At 42.6% G+C, this 18,824-nt stretch overlaps 1 protein-coding gene across 2 annotated transcripts in view; it reads right to left on the bottom strand.

The window, feature by feature from the left end:
- The window catches only part of cpne4b (copine IVb), a 32,263-nt gene that overhangs the window by 12,007 nt on the left and 1,432 nt on the right, over positions 1-18,824 (bottom strand). Inside the window, exons 2-7 of one of the 2 annotated variants that reach the window (XM_030741119.1) lie at positions 16,182-16,372; positions 11,195-11,374; positions 2,926-2,997; positions 2,512-2,586; positions 1,802-1,885; positions 1,617-1,706 (exon numbers count right to left, since the gene is read on the bottom strand). In XM_030741119.1, the coding sequence (XP_030596979.1) occupies positions 1,617-1,706; positions 1,802-1,885; positions 2,512-2,586; positions 2,926-2,997; positions 11,195-11,374; positions 16,182-16,352 (672 nt within the window). In that variant the 5' untranslated portion in view covers positions 16,353-16,372. The remainder of the gene's footprint in view (positions 1-1,616; positions 1,707-1,801; positions 1,886-2,511; positions 2,587-2,925; positions 2,998-11,194; positions 11,375-16,181; positions 16,373-18,824) is intronic. The other variant, XM_030741120.1, reaches the window with a different exon arrangement.

Raw genomic sequence — 18,824 nt, 5'->3', positions numbered from 1 at the left:
GGTGTTGGTGGGGGGGCAACGGAGCGGTGAAATATTAATCTGAGGATGCTGAGAGGGACGCAGCTTAAGCCGTAGCTTTATGCTTGTGTGTGTGTTTTTCACATAATAGTTTGTTCCTCTCTCAGGAGCTAGTAAGCAAGACAAATTACTTCAATCAAGTGAGGGTCAGCGAGGCAAAGCTAAGCTATCATAAAGGCACAATCCTTTTATTTCAAAGGGTGGCAAAAGCTTCGGATATGTAGGCTGTTCTGCAAAGTTGCTACAATCAGTAATATTGAAAAAGGTTTGTCAGCAGAGACACATGTTAACACAGTCTGAAAAAAAAAAACTTGTGTCTTTGGTGAAGCTCTAATGCCTGTGAATGAGTCATTTAGCTCTTGAGTTTTGTAACCTTTTTGCTTGAGGTCACCCCAGCAACTAGCGATCAGAAGCAATCCAGCAATGATTGATTAAAAACAACGACTCTCTGTAATCCCCTTATTTCCTGTCTCCTACTTGAGCTGTCGAGAGCCTGCGCCTAAAGTGTGTGTGCGTGCCTTTTTTTTTTTTTGTGTCTCTGTGTGCGTGATAATTTGCAGACTGTACGCATGTTTGTGTTTGTGAAAGTAATTTTTGTGTGTGCGAGGGAGGGAGCAAGCACTTGCTTTTGTAGCCTTGCTTCCACTTCAAACTGCTGAGAGCTGTGCTGAAGAGTAATGAAAAAATTAAGATGCTCTGTTCCATTCACTGAATACTAACTGATGGCGAGAGAGAGAGAGAGACCAGCGGAAAGGACAGAAAGAAAGGTAAAGAGGTGGAGAAATGGGTTCCTTACCCATTTCAAGTACAAGGGAAGAGACAGCGAGACACTGCAGAGGACGGTTATGCATTTATGCATTGGTCAGTTAAGACTCTAGTGAAAGGAAAGCACTTGTCTGAATAGAAATCTCTGCCCTGCCATTTCTCACTATAGGTCTGACTCTTCAAACAGGTAGCCCTGGAAACCATAGCCGACGGCGTGCACGCGCCTGCGAGCCCTTTCTCCCGCTGTCAGGAGCCACGCGGAGTTAAGATTCCTCTGAATATTTAATGAACAATCTCATGTTTATTCATTGCGAAGAATAACTGTTGGAGGCGCATGTGCGGCCACCACTTCCATGAATACACAAAGGCACAGAGATCTCCTCTGACAAGTAAAGGCTAGAGTTTAAGATAACCACTGAGCTCTTTAACACCCGTCTGACTTTTTAAATAACACAATGATATCAGAAAACGCGTGGCCTGAACTCAGCTCCTGGATATGAAAAGAGAAGGGGATGATAGCTTTTTGTAGGTGCCACTGTCCTCTGATTTAATGTCATGTTCTGTATGTAGCGTTAAAAAAGTAAAACTCCTCGCAAAGAAACATTTATTTTTTTATTTTAAATTTTAAGCCTTGTCTGCATTTACAGTGTTTCCTTTTATGTTTTAAATATATAAACCGGGGATGATAGTGTGCATGCATTCAGGTGCTGCTTGGCCTTGGCCCTTTTAATGAGTCTTGCGTTCAACTGAAGTAAATAACATAGTTGCATGGCCAAGGTTTTACCCTATTAGGATTGCTGCAGGTTTAAGGTTAAAAATGTTACCAGACTCACCTTCAGCTCCCTGTCATGGTCTCCACTGCAGAGTGTGTTTAAAGAAACTTTGAAGGATTTCCAAACCGGGCTCAGGTTATTCATGACCGTCTGTGCACATTAAATACAAATGCAATTCACACTTGTTGTTGATTATCAAACCAAACCAGCTGCTTACATCTCCATGGATGTGTGAGTGTAGTTACCTCAGTTCTGTGAACAAGCGACTCGGTGCTGTCATCATTTATTCTAAAAATCTCCAGGAAAGGGTCTGACTTGCTGAAGAAATCCTTCAGAGAGAAAACATGCATGTAAGGCGTTCCCACAGAACTACCTTTGATCACCATAAATCATTTGTACACTAACCGAATCATTATTTCGCCCCTTTAACTCCTTTTCTTCTTTGTTTCTTCCACCTATCCCTTTCTTGTCCCCTCCAATTTATCCACCACTCCCTGCTTTCTTCCATCTTTTCCCCTTGGGCACTACTTGTTTGAATTAGTCATCCATGGCTGTGTGTGTGTGTGTGTGTGTGTGTGTGTGTGTGTGTGTGTGTGTGTGTGTGTGTGTGTGTGTGTGTGTGTGTGTGCGCGCGTGCGTGTGCGTGTGCTGGCTGAAAATTAATATAGTTATCTGTGTGTGTGGTTGGGTTGGTGAGATAAAAGAGGGTTATTGGGAAGGGAGGTGCCCACCTATCTCAGCAGGCTTCCTCTAATACCAGATTGTACTAGTGTGTATTGTGCGAGTTTATTCATCATCAAGTCCCACAGCTCTGCCCACATAATTCTCCGCATGCGCACACACATACACACCAGCCAAACAGCATGCACACACAAAGCCACATCTTTAATATTAATTACTCTCATATCCAAAGGAAAACCTTAACATTTTTTAGTATTTTTGAAAGTGCACAAACCTTATCGTCGAGCTTACGAGCACTGAATGAGAGTTCAACATAATCGTCATTACCAGACAGCTCCTCAGCTGTCACCTATACAGTCGGGGAGAGAGTGAGGGTGGAGAGGAATGTTGGGAGGCAAAAAGAGAGACAGAGAGCGAGAGAGAGTGAGGGAGAGAGAGCAACACAGAGTTGTAAGAAGGAGGTGAGAGAAAAATGAGATGGAAATGAGCAACAGTGCAGATTGAACAGGCAACATCATCAAAGTAATTATCTTCAGAGTGTCTGAGTGCAAGAGGTGTGTGTGTGTGTGTGTGTGTGTGTGTGTGTGTGTGTGTGTGTGTGTGTGTGTGTGTGTGTGTGTGTGTGTGTGTGTGTGATTTATGGATATGTAGGAGTGTTCAACTGAGGGTTGGTGAAATGGTGCCATACCATGATAGAAGACTTTCCAGCAGTGTTTCCCTGTTTGAGGAGAGCTTTAGTCAGTTTCCTCTGTGAAACAATCTGAAACAAAAATAAAAAAAAATTAAAGCCGCAAGCGGCGTTTTACGGCCCTCGCTGCCTGCGCGACCGCCAAACCCAGCGCGAGCCGCAAGTGAGCCCCCGCGAACCCCCAGCGAGCCACCTACGAGCTCCGCAAATCTCCAGCCAGCCACCTGCGAGCCCCGCAAACCCCACTGCATGCCGCCCGAGAGCCGCTGCTCCTGCAACCTGCGACCTGCCTTCCCTGCGAACAACCTGCCCTGCAAACAGCCTGCAACCCACCTGCGAGCCACCTGATATCCCCCTTCAAGCTGTCAGAGAGCCACCTGTTCTGCCAAATGTAATCCCCACTGGCAAAAGATGAAAATCTTGGCAAGGATGGACATGATAACACTGGTGAATCTATCTATTTGACTGTCGCGAAGTTGTCTACCTTTTTTCATGCATTTCAGAAAACCTAAATGTGATTCCCACCATCTAATGCTTTTGTTCCATCTGTAGGGGGCACTAGTGCACTTGTTGCTCTGAATCCACAAATCTAAATTAAGTCTTGTCCAGTACATAAGGGAAAGGAAATGGCAAGCAAAGTGCAGAAAGAGTGCGTGAGTGATTGCGCAATACGTGTGACAAGGTTGTGGTTTGTCCATAGTGACGTCATGTTGACATTGGGGTGGTGGTCACGGCTGCAGCGTGCAAAAAAGGGCATAGGTCTGATTGACTTTTCTGATCAGGAGTATCTGAAGAACATGTAAAAAAATTTTCATGCATTTCAAAGAAAGTAATGCGGTGGACCTCCATACAAAATTGCAGTTTCTTCTGTAGGGGGCGCTATTGCAGCAATCGCCATTGTTTCTCCACTTATGGATTCAGTGTAGGTGTGTTCAAAAATGATTCCATTTTGGGGCAGATCGGGCAAAGCACGTGCGATTGATGGCAGGAAAGAGGACAGAAATTTTTGGTCAAACGAACGCCAAATTCAGGGGCCTCGTGTGACAAGCCCGTTGAATTGAATACGAAGCCTTCGATAACTTTGGATGCCCCATGTCTCTAGATAATGCTGAGCCATTTTGGGTGTAGTGGGTCAAATGCCCTAGGAGAAGTTCGCGCAAATACGAGGTGTCCAACAGTGCAAAATTGGCAAAAACAGAATTTCAAGCCAAGCTAGCGGATTTCCTGTGGGAATGTGGACATGGGTGTCATTGACTTTTTTGATCGTGCTGGGGTAAAGAATGTTTGTCTCGAATTGCATGCATGTCTGAGAAAGTAAATTGTTGGCTCCCCATATAAACGCAACGCACATTTGCGGTGTGGTGGCGCGTGTGGCGTGCAAAATTGGGCATAGGTCTGATTGCCTTTTCTGACCAGGAGGATCTGAGGATTGTGTACAAAAATTTTCATGCATACCAGAGAAACTAATTTTGTGGACCCCCATACAAATTTTCATTTTGTTCTGTAGGGGGCGCTATGGCATCAATCGACGTGGTTTCTGCACTTATGGATTCAGTGTAGGTGTGTTCATAAATGATTCCATTTTGGGGCAGATCGGGCAAAGCATGTGCGATTGATGGCAGGAAAGAGGACCGGAATTATTGGTCAAACGAAGGCCAACTTCAGGGGCCTAGTGTGACAAGACAGTTGAAATGAATACGAAGCCTTCGATAACTTTAGATGCCCTATGTCTCTAAATGATGCTGAGCCATTTTGGTGTTTGTGGGTCAAATGCTGTAGGAGAAGTTCGCGCAAATACAAGGTGAGCGAAATTGCTGACTCGGCAAAAGCCAAATTTCAAGTCAACCTGGTGGATTTCCTGTGGGTCATGCAGGGGTGCCTCAAGAGGATTTTTTGTTTGTCCTGACATGATCTATGTGTGACGAGAATTTCATGAATCTAGGGCAAACGTGAATTTGGCCTCTCCCATAGGGGCCCGAAAAATGAAATTTCCAGGGGGCGCAGTGTAGCCGTGTTTTTGAGTTAGTTTGTGGCGACATTAAAATACGTAATTTTTCGCCAGACCTGACCACCATGCAAAAAATGGTGACTTTTCGCGCATGTTCAGGGGGTCAAAATTGGGTTCAAAGAGAGAGAAAGTATAATAATAATAATAATAATAATAATTAAAGCCGCAAGCGGCGTTTTACGGCCCTCGCTGCCTGCGCGACCGCCAAACCCAGCGCGAGCCGCCAGTGAGCCCCCGCGAACCCCCAGCGAGCCACCTACGAGCTCCGCAAATCTCCAGCCAGCCACTTGCGAGCCCCGCAAACCCCACTGCATGCCGCCTGAGAGCCGCTGCTCCTGCAACCTGCGACCTGCCTTCCCTGCGAACAACCTGCCCTGCAAACAGCCTGCAACCCACCTGCGAGCCACCTGAGATCCCCCTTCAAGCTGTCAGAGAGCCACCTGTTCTGCCAAATGTAATCCCCACTGGCAAAAGATGAAAATCTTGGCAAGGATGGACATGATAACACTGTTGAATCTATCTATTTGACTGTCGCGAAGTTGTCTACCTTTTTTCATGCATTTCAGAAAACCTAAATGTGATTCCCACCATCTAATGCTTTTGTTCCATCTGTAGGGGGCACTAGTGCACTTGTTGCTCTGAATCCACAAATCTAAATTAAGTCTTGTCCAGTACATAAGGGAAAGGAAATGGCAAGCAAAGTGCAGAAAGAGTGCGTGAGTGATTGTGCAATACGTGTGACAAGGTTGTGGTTTCTCCATAGTGACGTCATGTTGACATTGGGGTGGTGGTCACGGCTGCAGCGTGCAAAAAAGGGCATAGGTCTGATTGACTTTTCTGATCAGGAGTATGTGAAGAACATGTAAAAAAATTTTCATGCATTTCAAAGAAAGTAATGCGGTGGACCTCCATACAAAATTGCAGTTTCTTCTGTAGGGGGCGCTATTGCAGCAATCGCCATTGTTTCTCCACTTATGGATTCAGTGTAGGTGTGTTCATAAATGATTCCATTTTGGGGCAGATCGGGCAAAGCACGTGCGATTGATGGCAGGAAAGAGGACAGAAATTTTTGGTCAAACGAACGCCAAATTCAGGGGCCTCGTGTGACAAGCCCGTTGAATTGAATACGAAGCCTTCGATAACTTTGGATGCCCCATGTCTCTAGATAATGCTGAGCCATTTTGGGTTTAGTGGGTCAAATGCCCTAGGAGAAGTTCGCGCAAATACGAGGTGTCCAACAGTGCAAAATTGGCAAAAACAGAATTTCAAGCCAAGCTAGCGGATTTCCTGTGGGAATGTGGACATGGGTGTCATTGACTTTTTTGATCGTGCTGGGGTAAAGAATGTTTGTCTGGAATTGCATGCATGTCTGAGAAAGTAAATTGTTGGCTCCCCATATAAACGCAACGCACATTTGCGGTGTGGTGGCGCGTGTGGCGTGCAAAATTGGGCATAGGTCTGATTGCCTTTTCTGACCAGGAGGATCTGAGGATTTTGTACAAAAATTTTCATGCATACCAGAGAAACTAATTTTGTGGACCCCCATACAAATTTTCATTTTGTTCTGTAGGGGGCGCTATGGCATCAATCGACGTGGTTTCTGCACTTATGGATTCAGTGTAGGTGTGTTCATAAATGATTCCATTTTGGGGCAGATCGGGCAAAGCATGTGCGATTGATGGCAGGAAAGAGGACCGGAATTATTGGTCAAACGAAGGCCAACTTCAGGGGCCTAGTGTGACAAGACAATTGAAATGAATACGAAGCCTTCGATAACTTTAGATGCCCTATGTCTCTAAATGATGCTGAGCCATTTTGGTGTTTGTGGGTCAAATGCTGTAGGAGAAGTTCGCGCAAATACAAGGTGAGCGAAATTGCTGACTCGGCAAAAGCCAAATTTCAAGTGAACCTGGTGGATTTCCTGTGGGTCATGCAGGGGTGCCTCAAGAGGATTTTTTGTTTGTCCTGACATGATCTATGTGTGGCGAGAATTTCATGAATCTAGGGCAAACTTGAATTTGGCCTCTCCCATAGGGGCCCGAAAAATGAAATTTCCAGGGGGCGCAGTGTAGCCGTGTTTTTGAGTTAGTTTGTGGCAACATTAAAATACGTAATTTTTCGCCAGACCTGACCACCATGCAAAAAATGGTGACTTTTCGCGCATGTTCAGGGGGTCAAAATTGGGTTCAAAGAGAGAGAAAGTATAATAATAATAAAGAAAAATAATAATAAAGAATAATGGAGAATTCGAGCAAAAACAATTAGGCGTTTTCCCAGTCACCCCGACGCATACCTTTTCGGAAACGTCTCGACCTGACCCACGTCCCTATGAGGTCAGGGGTCACTGGCGACCGCGTCCCATGCGACCGTGGGGATTTTAACGCATTTTGGGGTATGTGGCATAGTGAATCCAATAGGCTCCTCGCCGAGACTTCGTCGGCTCGGGCCTAATAATAATAATAATAATAATAAAGAATAATGGAGAATTCGAGCAAAAACAATTAGGCGTTTTCCCAGTCACCCCGACGCATACCTTTTCGGAAACGTCTCGACCTGACCCACGTCCCTATGAGGTCGGGGGTCACTGGCGACCGCGTCCCATGCGACCGTGGGGATTTTAACGCATTTTGGGGTATGTGGCATAGTGAATCCAATAGGCTCCTCGCCGAGACTTCGTCGGCTCGGGCCTAATATAAAATCACCTCAGATGTTCCAGACGCCGCTTAGAGTTTGTGTCTGTCTGGAAAACACAAGTCAAATATTCACTCTACTTTTGACTTTAGTCTCCAAAAGCTCCTGACACATTTGACTTTTTATAAACATTTGGCATTTATCTACTGCTGTTCCGCTCACTTTACACTACAATCTACACTTTTCACACACACACACACACACACACACACACACACACACACACACACACACACACACACACACACACACACACACACACACACACACCATACAGAGCCTTATTTATCACACACAAACCAATTAATGTATGAGGGGCAATTTGGGGTTTGTCCTTTTTCCCAAGGACACATCCACACGAGGACTGGAGGAGCTGGGGATCAAGCCAGCAAGTTTCTGATTACTGGACGACCTTCTCTACCTCCTGAACCACAGCTGCCCCACTTGGGACCCCACTTGGGACTAATATTAATATATTGTCAATATATTGTACATTGACTATTTTATTTTGTTCATAGAGTGCATAGGGTTAGGCCAGCATGTTTCCCCCCTTAACACAAGGTCAGCAACTTAATTTGGCTATCCCTTATAAATCTATCCCCAAATGAAGAACCTCACTGCTTAGGATTTGGGAGCATTTTAGAAAGGGAACAAACTGACAGCGAGTAACGCTCCAGGGTCTGGGCATGACTCAAAAAAAGAATCAACATCCGGTGCAATAAAATAATTTCTCCACAAACAAAATAACAACATGAAACTATGGTAATGGCAACTATGTTCTTTATCAAAATATTAAAAAGTAGTAAACGAGATACTGTCGATCTGGCATGACTGACTTTGCCAGCCAATTCTGGAGCCCCCTGGGTAGTGCACCGTCCATGCTTCACTGCAAGTGGCAGTGATTGCTGCTTGCACTCTCCCTGAGCAATTTATCCTCATTGTTGCTTGTTGTGGTTAAGGTGGTGATGGTGGTAGTAATTCCAGCAGAAGTATTATAGTAGTATTATTGTGTCAAGAACTTTCAAAGGTACCACAGTTTCTCCCTTTTTCTACTTCAGCTGCACTTTATAGACTCCGCTATAGTCTGACAGTCTGTGCTGCACAGGCAGACAAGTGCATGTGCACTCACTCATGATGAGGTGTCAAACACACCAACCAACTAACACACAGCACCCCCCTGCTATCTAAAGCATGTGTACACGTATATACACGGACATTAGTAAACATCCACATTCCTAACTCAGAATTTACTGTGTATCAAGAAAGCTTGTTGGGCTCTCCCAGTGCAATTAGACCAAATAGTCTGCCTGTGTTGCTGACAAAGAAGGTTCACATAGATCCTGGCAGATCCTATTTCCGTGTCAGGGATAACAGATAATTATAAGTAGTCAGTGATGTGACCAATCTGGTGCCTGCATGAAGCTGCTAATAAACACAGAGGGGAGACTGTTACGCAGCTGGAAACAAGAAAGATAACTTTAGCTCATGTTTTTGTCAAACTCCAGATTTGGATACATGCTTTGAGACTTCCTCTGAATTGTTGACAAAATGTAAATTATATGTTAGGCAACTGCTGCACCTGATGTAACATGCACTGCACTTACATCACCTACCTTTATGCACACCTTGATATTGATCAAGGTGCACTGTGTATATGAGATTACACATACAGACCGGTACGAGATATATCGCATTAAATCTGATGTACACCCTACTGCAATCACACTGTCATTGCATGTTAATGCCACACCTAACGGAAGGATCCATGCCTGTGTGACGCCTACACTGCATGTGTCTGTAATTCAGGTGTGTCCATTGTGGGTCTATGGAAAAATTATTGGTATGCATTCAGATGTTTTGGTCAGATCCTTAGACACCATAACTAGGCACTAGCGAGGCATTTAATAATTAGGATCTCATTTACTGTCTTGTATTTATGTATTCCTTCCTTTTCGCTACAATATCCTGCCAATGTTTTTTGTATTGTAACGAGACAGAAAAAAACACCATTGGTTATAGCAGATTTAAATCTCACAGCAGGTATAACCGCTTACATGCAACATGTCAATATCTGTTACACTATTACTGATGCAATGCATCTGCAACAAGCCTTTCCCCTAGTTAACAGCAACTATTCAGGGCTTCAAACATGCACAGAAGAAGAAAAATGAACACAATATTGCTACAAATTATATGATGTAAGATACACATAACCTCTATTTTTTTTTTATTATAAAATTATTAACAGATGAGTTACTACCACTCCTCATAAAAACCCCTTTGGTACTTTCATATTTCACTGACATCATTATAATATGTATGCATAAACAGTCGCTTCCAGACTGCACAACGATCAGTAAAAAGTAAACACTTCCACTTCCCTTAACCGCAGACCGGACCTCATGTGACACTGTGCTGTGCATCCTATTTCTTTCCATTCAATATTACATTAGATGGTAATTCCCTCAAATCCGCTTACTCGAATTGTTAATGAGTACTACTGCGATAACAATTTTCTTTTAAATGCTTGTGGATATTGACTGAAGAATGCAAATAAACCAAATCTTGAAATATTGATTACAACTTCTTCATTAAAGGAGGCCTGAACCCATTAAGTGAACCACAAGGCTATCTAGTTTAGCATAAGCACATATAAAGACTTTGAAAACAGTTTGACGCACCCTTGGGGCTTTTTATAAGAAGCACTCGTGGACAGAGAAAGCATGTTAATGCAGATAACGCCCATAACTGAACTCGGGTTGAAAGATCACACACTGATTCTTTCTGCTACTAAAGTTGGTTTTTCAGCCTTATTAAATATTGATACATATGGTTACTATTTCAACATGCACACGGACTTCAGTCATTCAAATCGAATACTGTGTAGGTCTCACTCGTGCCACCAAAACAGCTGACACCCTTTGGGGCATGCATTCAGGACCTCTAAGGATGGCCTGCGGCGTCTGGCACCAAGATGTTGGCAGCACATCCTTAGCATCGCGTAGGTTCCTGAGTTTGACCTCCACATGTACCCCACGGTTGCCTAATTGGATTGGGACCTGGGGAGTTTTGGATGCCAGGTCAGTGTCTTAGGGTCTTTGTTTTGTTCCTTTAACCGTTTCTAAGCAGGTTTTGTGGTGCGTTTGAGTGCATTATCCTGCTGGGGGAGGCTGCTGACACGGTGGGTGTCCTTGGGCTACAATAATAATCTTTAGCTGGGCGGCATATTTAGAAGTAACATTTACATAAATGCCAAGACATGAGGGTTTCCTAATAAAAAAAATTGCCTTGTTATGAGATAAGCAGCATCACTTACTTCATCTGTCAGTGGTTTTACCTCGCATGCTTTTTCATTTTCAGTCATTTAAGCCTGTTGTATAGGATATATCTGTTTTAGTGATTTGTATTCAGTGTATAGCACTGTGGAAAGTGGTGTATTATGAAGTATAATGATCTTAATGTTTCCTTTATGTTTGTACTCATCAATCACACTTCTCTGCCTAATCAACCTGCTTGCTTTGTAGATCCTCTCCTCTTAGAGTTCACAAACCAATCAAGAGACTCACTGACCTGTCCTAAGGTGCACTCCATGGCTCCCAAGAAGTCAGCATCACGGAGGCCGTTGTTGCCGGAGCTGATGTCGTGAAGTTCAAAACGGAGCCTCTGGACCTCCTCAAAGTAATAATCCACCAAGAAAATCTTAGAGAAAACCGGGCTGCTGCTGCTGCGGATCACCTCTGTACGGTCCACCTGCAAACACACGCAAACAACTCCATAACACTGTTTAGAGCATCTGTGGCAACTGAAAGCTTAAAACAGAGAAAACAGAGCTGACTTTTACTTCTGATGGTTCCAGTTTTCTTAAAAACAGAAAGCTTTGTATTTCTTATGAATGCAAAAATGATACACAATTCATTTCATAAACATGACCATGACCGCAGTGGTTTCTTTACTGTATAAAACCATTGCAGCCCACAAGGGGTATCAATATGTATATCACAGGGATCCTTGGCCAATATTCGCCACAGCAAGAACCAAGAAGGCTACATAAACTATAGAAGAGTTCATAAAGATAAGATGAGAAGAAATGAAAATATACATACATTTATTTATTTATACTTTTGTTTATTCAAACTCAATCTTTTATATAAGTTGGTGGAAAAAAAAAATCTAATATCGAGACATTTAGCAAAACACGATTATTCTGCAATTCAAATTTTCATAAAATTTCATTAAAGAACATCATTTATAATTCTTCTATAAGAACCTTCATAACATGCTTCATGCTTTTTACTACAGGCGACTTCACTTTAAATGGATTTTTTATGATCTTTCCAAAGAGAACTAAAGTATGAAAATTGTACACCAGACACACTGCCGCTGAGCATTGATTGTGAACCTCAACAGACTTTTCAGAATTGCAGCAATAACCACAAACAGCCATTACCACATTGCTTACACTTATCAGCTTGAGAACTGCGGCTATTGATTTTTCGGGATGACTAAAAATCACCCGAGCTGTTTGATTACATAGAGATTTGACTGTAGCTGCAACATTGATCTCACATTTTCAGCTCTCTGACTGCTCAAAGGATTAGAAAGCAAAAAGAAAAATATGTTGTGACGTTGTCAACAAAACCTATCTAACACTAGCAGCAATGACTGGCTCCCTTTTATGGCTGATAACCCTCTGGCACACAAACGCACACACAGAGACAAAAGTGAAGACCGCACCAGCAGACTCAACAGACACACAAATGTTGGCCTTTTCCTGATGCTTTTCTCAATAGGCTGGCAACTCATTAAAGCAGCGAGAGACATGAATACATAAACACACAAACACACACTCACCCAGTGGACTAAACACTCTCTCACAACAATTATCCAATTAAGACACTCTGGATCTGATGGGCAGTGATAACACTGGCCCATTCCCACACTTCTGCAAAGGGGCTTACTGTAACACAAACACTCAGTCATGAAGACACGAACACACACACACACACACACACACACACACACACACACACACACACACACACACACACACACACACACACACACACACACACACATGCCACTATGCCATTCAAAGTAGCTTTTTGTGGAGTCTCCAAAGGAGGAATAATGCTGCACTACTTTCTGAGCGCTTGATCTTGAGCCCCTGTGGAAATGGAGAGTGTGTGTGTGTATACGTGTATGTGCGTGTGTCTATGTGTGACTTTAGCTTCCGTGTCTCTGACGGCTTGTGCAAACGAGTGACACGTGTGAATTTACATACGTAAACGTACATCTGCTTAGTGGGAAACTGTGGCGCTAAATGTGGAAGGATTTGCAAGGATGTGTGGGTGTGTGTAGCTGCATATTTAAAAGGAAAACTGTTCACTCCATATACTGTATGTCTGTCTATTCCAAAGGGTGGGGAAAGAAAACTGAAACTAACCAAAGACATTGCCCTGATTCCTCATTCTTAAGGCTGATGTTGCCACTGGTGAGCCTTCAACGTGTCTTTGGCTTAAGTAGAAATGTTTTGTGTGCGAGTATGAGATCCCATTTGAAAGGCTTGAAAGAGCTGCTGAGTCTTGGAGGGGAAATGAGAGTAAGTGGAACACTTTCAAGCATAAAGCTAAACAATCCTTTTTTACTGTAAAAGAGGCTAAACTGCCCACTATTTCAGGAACAGGTACTCATCCAGGATGCCATACATATACATGTCATTGCAAGAAGGTTTGCTCTGTTTCCCAGCAAAGTCTCAAGAGTGTGGAAGAGAGACCGCGAGACAGGCTGTTGCATGAGCAGAGCTGGACAGGGTCATCTAGGCTGCACAGTACTAGGCTGTGAGGATAGTTTCCACCAAAGGACATCAGAACCTCATGCCACCCTCACTTCTGACAGTTTGGTCAGAAACATACATGAGTAGCCCACTGGAGGTCATTTTGGAGGGCTCCAGCGGTACTCCTCCTTTTCCTAATTGCACAAAGGAGCAGATACCGGTCCTGCTGATGAATTGATGGCCTTCTATAGCCCTGGCCAGCTCACCTCGTATAGTGGCCTGTCTCCTTGTAGCTCCTCCACATTCTTGAGACTATGCTGAAATATGCAGCAAACCTTCCTGCGACGGCACGTACAGATGTGTCAACCTAAAGGAGATGGACTATTGATACAACCTGAATGCAGGTATGATCTCATGCTACCAGTAGGGACAAGGACACTAGCAACAAGCAAAACTAGAGAAAAAAAATAAGGAGAGAGCAAAGGTCTGTGGCCACCTCCTGAAAAATCATTTCCTTTTGGGGGTTGTCTTGTTGTTGTTGGTTTATGCTTCCTGACTTTGTCTTATACTGTAATAATAATTGTTTGTTATTGCGCTGATGCATTTCTCATCTGAATCTCCCAACTCATCAAAACAGCTTGTACTTTTATCAGTCAGAACTCCAGATCTCTCACTTTCCTTTATACCTGCCAGCATTGCATTAGTGTTTTCAATCAAATGACTTCAAACTTTTTTCAAATATGTATGAAAGAGCAAGGCCAGCCACACACAGTCAGTGGTAGCAGTGAAACTGCCCTTCAAATGAAAGCAAATATAAACTTATGTTCTCAGATGAGGTTTAGTTGAAACAAATAGAAATATATACTCTTGTGTCACAGGTGCCTGCCATGGCATTGCTAATTACACACAAGCATATAGTATACATATGAACTCATCAACCACTTTATTAGGTACACCTGGCTAGTACTGGATTGGACCCCCTTTTTCCTTCAGAACTGCCTTGTGGTATAGATTCAGGTGCTGGAAACATTCCTCAGAGATTTTGATCCATATTGACATGATACCATCACACAGTTGTGGCAGATTTATCTGCTGCTCACGCAAATTTCCCCTTCAACCACATCCCAAAGGTGCTCTACTGGACTGAGATCTGGTGACTGTGGAGGCCATTGGAGTACAATGAGTATAATATTGGAGCGTCTGTGTGAATTGCAGCCTCGGTTTCCTGTTCTTGGAGTTCAGAAGCGGCACCCAGCGTCAAGGTCCGATGTGTTGTGCATTCATAGGTGCTATTCTGCAAGTCGTTGATTGAGTTGCTTTGCCTTCTTATCAGCTCAAAATAGTCTGGCCATTCTCTATGCAGTAGTTGATGCTTGTTCTATGCAGTTCTTTGTGCATTTTCATTTTCTTCTTTTATTGCTACTGTAGTTTTGCCTCATGTTATCACTGGAAGAAAAAAACATCTGTCCTATCACAATACATTTACTTTACAATGATTGTAAGACCTTGTGCTTTTGAAATCTGCCCCCGAAGAGTGCTCACTTCGTCAATAGGAGTCAGTTAATCTCTGAAAAATAATAGCTTGATACGGTAGCCTTTCAATGTCAAAATATGTGAAAATATTTAGACAATAAGTCTGTTTGAAAATGTGAAGGTGAGAGAAACACACCTCTAAAGACCACTGTTGTTCTGACAAAATATCTAAACATCTGAATGCCTTGCTTTACACACTGAAAATAACTTTTTATTTTAGAAGCAATGACTCATTCACTGACACAAAAGCTTCATTTTGACACGTGAATTAAAGGCCGTGGGTGAATTACGGCCTTTTGAATATTAATTGCTGTGCTTTGCGTCATGTATGAGCTGTTTGCTGTTTGAGAAATGCATTTTCACAGCTGAGAACTTTAAAAATGCTGCAAAATGTAAAATGTGCTTTAAGAGCATACTTTCAATTTCTAGATGACAGGGACATTTGGATGGATAAATAAACTCTTCACACCAGCCAACAATACTCATGCTTTCTGGTGACCTCCTTGGCGATTAGCATCCATAATTTATAAGAACCAAACATAACTCACAATTTAGTAGGAGGAAGGTTAGCGACACAATCGCAGCTCTGCATGATAGCTCAGGTCCTTGATTACACGCAATCATTTAGTCAAACATGAATTCAATTACATGCCTGAGTAATTTCAAGTGCTGTCTGCAGAGAAATTCAAGAAGAATTGTTTGCAACAGAATCTGAAAAGATGATGAACGCATTTGCGCTTCTAGTCACACATCAGGTCATGGGCAAATGGTGTAGAGGGTGACACTGCTTTTACTGAAAATGAAGATTGTGTCAAATTTGTATTAGAAGAAAAAGAAAATATTACAGAGCCCAAAGTTAAATTATTTGTGAAAGTGTTCAAAGCCCAGATATAGAGGTCAAAATGTTATATCACTAGGTGAATAACACTGGGCTGTTAAATCATCTCTTTAGACTCCCTCTACAAGAATAAAAGGAAAATAATCCACCAAAGCAATAGTTGAAACGACACTCTAATTTATAATTGAAAGACAATAAGATATGAGACTACAAACACATGCATGCAGATTTTCGGACACCTGCAGCTCTTATCAAAGCGTCTCACCCTGGGAGAATCAGCATCATGAGAGAGGACATTTCAGAATAATAAACACTCAACCGATGGCTCAGACTGACCATTAAACCTCAATTTTCTGGCTGTAAAACATTTACCCGGCGCATCTCTCACCCTTCCTCCCACCCAATTACTGTACCTCAAACCACTGGCCGTGCGACTGCATCTTCAGCACCACACATGGGTCGGGTTTGGAAAGGGCATCACGATCCGAGATCCCCCGGCAGGCCACTCTTAGTTCTACTTTGGTCAGGCACGGAGAGCTGATGAAGCCCAGCGTGGCCTCTGCAGACTCATAGATGTTACTCATGCTGAACACTCAATCACACACTGAAATGAAAGCGAGAGAGAAGAAAAGACGGTGATTTGTACTTTGTAACTAGATAGATAGATAGATAGATAGATAGATAGATAGATAGATAGATAGATAGATAGATAGATAGATAGATAGATAGATAGATAGATAGATAGATAGATAGATAGATAGATAGATAGATAGATAGATAGATAGATAGATAGATAGATAGATAGATAGATAGATAGATAGATTTTAAAAAATCACATGCACTGCAGTTCATTGCCACTGTTGTTTTGCCTTGACATGAGCAGATGCAGTGGCCCTGACTAAGCAAACAGCACTCAAACTGTTCAAGGTCAGGACTCTGAAGCCACTGAATTACGGACAAGGTCCACAAATGCACACAAATGCACATGTATTGTCCAGCATTAACACACTCATGCACAGCAATGCATTTACACATGTTAATGCAAACACATATTTGTATGTATGCATGTATGTATGCATGCATAATGCTGACCAACACAAAGACATAAATGCATACAAATAAACCTGTGTGCACACTCACATTCATACAGTGAGTTATGCTGAGTAACCAGAATATATTGCCGGGTTTCTCCTCAGGTTTCCACTGAGTGTATAATGTTCACATCCCTAAATAGAATATTGCCAAGTATCTAATTACTGTGACACAGAGGTTTTTAAATGTTTTATTTTTTTGCCATAGTAATGTGAAATGAACCATTAATAATGAATCACATCGTATAGTTAAACTTTGCAAGAATATGACACATCCTCACAAAAGAAAAGAAATCCCAAATGTATCTGTCGCCTTTGATTTAGTCAAGGTGAGGATTATTCTTTTCCAACACCAGCAAAGATCTGAATAATATTTACCATGTTCAGAGGGATAACTCTACAGATCAATCAACCACCCACGTGGGTGTTTTGTTTAAAGTTATTCTCATGACTGTGTGGGTGTGCAGACTCAATTTGCCACTTCTCATTAGTTTGTTGCACCTGTTTGAGCAGTTTTATCATTATTGTTCTTAAAGAAAAAGCTTTCACAGTTGAAACGAGCAAAGCGTATTTTGGCGTTCATGTTTTGTTTTGTTTTTTACATTAGATAATGCAGAAAAAAGATGCTTGGGGGTAATTAAAAATGGTGTCATCACATAGTTTGTGAGTGCTCCCACGCCACTGTTTGAAATACCAGTGCTGTCTCTAGCACAAGCAGCAGAATGAACATCTCCACTGTACTGACAAGTTTATGAAAAACACCGCTGGACAGTTGATCAAAGATTTCAAATACATATTATTCCACATATGTGTATACGATGGACTTTACTCTCCAGCATTTCTTCACCCATTTCCACCATTTCCGAGCCTTTAAAGGAGCAGTCCAGCACATTGGGAACTAATTGCTTTCTTGTCAATAGTCTGATGAGAAGATCAATACCATTCTTTTAAGCTACAACCAGAGGAGGTCAATGTTATCTTAGCAATGAAGCTCACATTATATCAAACGTGTTAAGCCTACACAAAATATAGGCATAAAATACACACTTAAAATGCAAAGCAGCAATATAAGCCCTCTGTTCAAAGGTTACAACAGCTAATGCTGGTTGTAAAGCTAACACTTATCTATAAGAAGCTCTATATTTATGACTGTTATATTGGAAACACTGCATCACATGCATAATTAATCTCATGGAAATGTATGGGTCCAGTGTCACAGCCTGTAATGTACATAAAGCTTCAGGCTGAACCCCTGGGCAGCCTCAGGTCCACTTAGTCCAAACTAAAGGATAACCCCAGGTCTGATACATTAGATAGTACAAACTGCATATTAATGGAGTGGTCTAGCAGTATTGTCCTATGGGAGTGACACTGTTGGAATTGGGTCTGACTCTGACCTGAATGTCTCTCTCTCTTTCCCTCGTTCTTCCATAATTCATGTTCCATGTGTGTGGTGCTGATTATTTTTAGCTGAGCACAGCGAATGGGCTGTATACAGAAAAATGGACCGGGACAGAGCCAAAGGGCAAGTGTGTGACTTACAACAGACCTGTGAGTGAGTGGCGTGTAGACAGCTGTATGTGCCTGCGCGAAAGGGGAATACATTTGTGCATGTGCGCATGCCTGATTGCGTGTGCATGTGTGTGTGTGTGTGTGTGTGTGTGTGTGTGTGTGTGTGGGGGGGGGGGGGGGGGGGGGGGGGGTCTTTCTGTTCTGGTCGACAGCAGATGACACTGATAGTGAAGTGTGGATGTGGGCAGTGTGGAAATGTAGATATGGAAGACTTCTCCGGCATGAACTACTGTATGAGAGCAGCGTGCAGAATCTGCCTCCCTTGTCAGATGCATTTCACATATCCAGAGGTGACAGTGAATTTTCATATCACACGTCATCACAGGATCTTTCAGTAGCTTCAGTGATTTGTCATCTTGCTTATATTTATATTAAGGTAACCTACACTGACGC

Source organism: Archocentrus centrarchus, chromosome 11 (assembly GCF_007364275.1).
Source record: "Archocentrus centrarchus isolate MPI-CPG fArcCen1 chromosome 11, fArcCen1, whole genome shotgun sequence".
NCBI lineage: Eukaryota > Metazoa > Chordata > Actinopteri > Cichliformes > Cichlidae > Archocentrus > Archocentrus centrarchus.
The sequence above is the reverse complement of the archived record's forward strand: the minus strand, read 5'-3'. Positions and strand labels throughout refer to the sequence as shown.